The 3,663-nt window shown below is 42.6% G+C and overlaps 1 protein-coding gene across 1 annotated transcript in view; it reads left to right on the plus strand.

Annotated features, from left to right (window-relative positions):
* Nucleotides 1–442: 442 nt before the first annotated feature.
* The window catches only part of nxph4 (neurexophilin 4), a gene marked incomplete at both ends in the record, with an annotated part of 35,317 nt that continues 32,096 nt past the window's right edge, over nucleotides 443–3,663 (plus strand). Inside the window, one exon of the mRNA XM_079747459.1 lies at nucleotides 443–496. Within this exon, the coding sequence (XP_079603585.1) occupies nucleotides 443–496 (54 nt within the window). The remainder of the gene's footprint in view (nucleotides 497–3,663) is intronic.

The following is a 3,663-nucleotide window of genomic DNA, read 5'->3' on the forward strand; positions in this document are numbered from 1 at the left end:
AGAGAGAGAGAGAGAGAGAGAAAGATGCATTCAACTCCAAATCCCCCTCTCCACACCGAGCACTCCAGCAGTGAGTAGCCCAGCGCACCAGAAGACGCGCAGGTGATCCAGCGTAATATCGCCTATTTTTCTCCATGCGCGCAAGGTTACATCTCTGCACAAACTTCCAGTTCTCCAGCCCGGGCGGACGCGCAATGGATACGCCACGTGAAGCATGCCGGAAAGACTCACGCGTCTGATAAAAGTTTGCCTACAACAATCGCTGTGACATTGACCGTGCAAACTATAAAGGAACTTGAGCCGTGTGGTTTTTAAGGCGATCCCCGTCTTCGGCGCCTTGTTTTGGGTTCCTTGGATTCCGCGCCGCAACGTGCGCTGTTGTCTTTATATGTTAAGACAAGGAGACTCGTAGTTTCAGGGTGGTCCTACTCCTGAAGGTGAGATGAAGGTACTCGGTTGGACCCTAGTTATCATCGGCCAGTGGATTCTACGAAAGGTAAATGTTTCCTTTACAAGCATGGCTTGTACATTCATGTTCAGTGTTTAGTGGATAGAATTAAACGCACAGGGACCCGAGTTCCAAAAGATGAATTCCGATAATTCAACGAAACATATTTGGCCCACAATAAAAATATTTTAAGATTCCATCTCGTGGAATCTGCACACAAAAAACATCAAAGTTATTTTAAAGTAGTTCACATTTCGTTACCCCTTCTAATAATAATAACAAAATCACACATATTGTTGGCACATTAATTCTGACGAGAAGTATGTGTTTTCACACATCCAGGGTACGGGTTGGCACTATTTTCTCCATGCGCTGCTGCGCTCCTGCAATCAGACTTGTGCGCGTTTCCAGCAGCGCATATAAAAAGGCACAGCTCGTTGACTCACCACCCAGCCATGCTGTACAAGTGCTTTTTATTTTTTAGCCCCAGTGAAGTTAAGCAGCCCCTTTATCTATTAATCTATTTGCGCTCGCAGCAACTTCCTCTTGATTTCTCGTGTGAAGTTAAACCCGCCCTCGGCTTGTTGTATTATCTCTCCGGTCTGCGCATCGCCAGGGCACAAACCATAGCCTAGTTATGAGCCGCTGCTGCTGATGTTGATGATGCTGATGATGATTCTATTTTTTCACGCTGGTTGCACGCACGGCTTTCGTACGCGTGTCTCTCTCCAACATCCAAGTTTACGCGCGTTAAAGTGGGTGAAACCTTTTTTCTGTTTGATGAATGGTGTGCTCCACCTTGAGCCACACAGACTGTTGAAAGAGAGCCGATCTGTCGTCCCTTTTATGATAGGCCTACATTTGTATCACTTCAACCAAGAGATCCATTAGTTCCATGCTTATGTGCTGGTCTGTGTGTTTCAGGGTCACTTTTGAGGGACACTGTTTCCAGGATGGTGGATCAGAGTGGTCCCCCCCCCCCCCCCCCCCCCCCCGAATTATACCAAATTATATTCCTTAACTCAATATTGGTCAAGAAAAAAGAAATCTCCAAATTGTGACCTTCCTAGGATCCAAACGTGACACACACTGGCCTCGGTGAATCCTCAGTGAGTCAGGTTATTAACACAAAACTGTAAATATGTTGGTATTACTGGTGAGGAATGCCGTATGTAATGTTAGGCGTTGTCTATTTTGACCACAATGGAGAAAACCTAAAAAAGAAAACAGAAACCCGTTTCATCCCAACCTTAACCCTTCCCCTTCATTTAACAAAGCCTTCCCTCATCGCAACTTACTCTCCACACACACACACACACACACACACACACACACACACACACACACACACACACACACACACACACACACACACACACACACACACACACACACACAACATAGTATCCAGTAACTTTCTTCTTTGAATTTTTTCTTCTTTGATTTTACCAAAGCATATTTTAGGTGCCAAAAGGCTTTGGCAGAACTGTAGTGTTCATGTCATCTATTTTTAAAACTGTTTAACAACACACCCCCCCAAGTGAAGAAAACAAGTCTTATTAGTTACTGGGATATCTTGATTGGTGAGTGAGTGCAGTGCCCCCCTGGGTGCTGGCACTGTACAGTAAAGGGTGGGGTGGTAGCCTAGCTACCACTGCTAGCTGGCTCATCTAGTGGCCCACTGTCGATAGCATTCCTTTCATGTATGAAATGTAAGGGCTTGTGGGTTTTTAGCATGTGATAAAAAAAGGAGAAAGGGAGAGAGGCAGGGAGATGTTTATGAAGTAACAGGAACATGGCTGTGGACTTTTGCAGATTGAGGTTAGGCTCCACTCTTGACGGGTAATAACACACCTGTGCTTCTTCTGAAGATTGAATGCAAATCATGGGACTTCTGCCACTGCGGAAGCTTTCCTAGAAAAATGTACAGCTTGCGTGCTATTGTTGTAAAAGACTCCTCATTAGACCGTGCTAGTCGCACGCACAAATGCAAAGATGTGTCCCTGCTAATTTGCATTTGTCACGGTCTCGATTGGGGTTCATTCATTTCAATTTTGTTCAGGGATTTGTGTAATGGTGGTTTATTGGACATTTATTGGTCAAGAAGGCAAAAAAATATATGTTGCTGATGAATGAAAAGAAGTGGCGATTTAAGGATGCAATGAAAGAATTGACCGTAGAATATAATAGAATTGATGCAATAGGAAAATAATGGAATATAACAAAATGGAGCAGTTTATACTGGAAACGAAGAGAATCCCATTAACTACCCACAGTGTCTTGTCCCTGAACTTAATTCGTCCTCAGCTGCAATATAGCACAATATGGTCTGTTACTTACACAAGTGCCTCTCATGTAATGACATCTAAGAAACGTTGATTGATGACGTTGGAAGGAAGAGAGGGATGGGGAAATGGTATCCCGTGGGAAAATGTAATAACCCGATTTCATTGACTCTGACCTTTTTATTGGGTTTGGCTGCTATATATGTCCCCTTGTAACGCTAAATGGTCACAATACATTGTTTACTATTGAACAATTCTAAATCACTTCCTGTTCATACACAAACATTTTGTTTAGTACAAACAACAAAGAAAAGTATATATAAATATACATATACGTATTGTGTCAGGGCTTCATTTGATGTCCAGAATTGCAGTAAGCCTTTGTTTTGTTGCCTTGTGTTACCCACTGGTATGCAGGTTTAAAAAACACCACTAGGGAAGGAGAGACGTGTGAAACACTGGTTTCCTCTCATCTGCTCCCAGTAGGAACAATAACATTAGCCAGCATTTCAACCAGACTAAAATCCTCTTATCCTCCCCCCATAAAACAACTAGCTATATACCTCAGGGATATTACAGACACAGAGCAACCTTAATGTTATTATGCATTTATACATATATAATTTTTTAGATGTATATATGTATACATCTATTAATATATATGTATCTATATACCTGTTTATTTTGTATTCAGGTGTGATATATTTGCAACAGCTTTGCATTGCATCCCCCTGTCAGTAACAGATAAAGTGTTTGACAGACAAACACTTTATCTGTCGGTAGATAAATGTTAGTGTGTGTGTGTGTGTGTGTGTGTGTGTGTGTGTGTGTGTGTGTGTGTTTGTGTATGTGTGCGTGTGTGTGTGTGTTTGTGTGTGTGTACGCGTGTGGCGTTTGTGTGTGTATGTGTGTGTGTGTGTGTGTGTGTGT

Source organism: Pollachius pollachius (assembly GCF_949987615.1).
Source record: "Pollachius pollachius genome assembly, chromosome: 12".
NCBI lineage: Eukaryota > Metazoa > Chordata > Actinopteri > Gadiformes > Gadidae > Pollachius > Pollachius pollachius.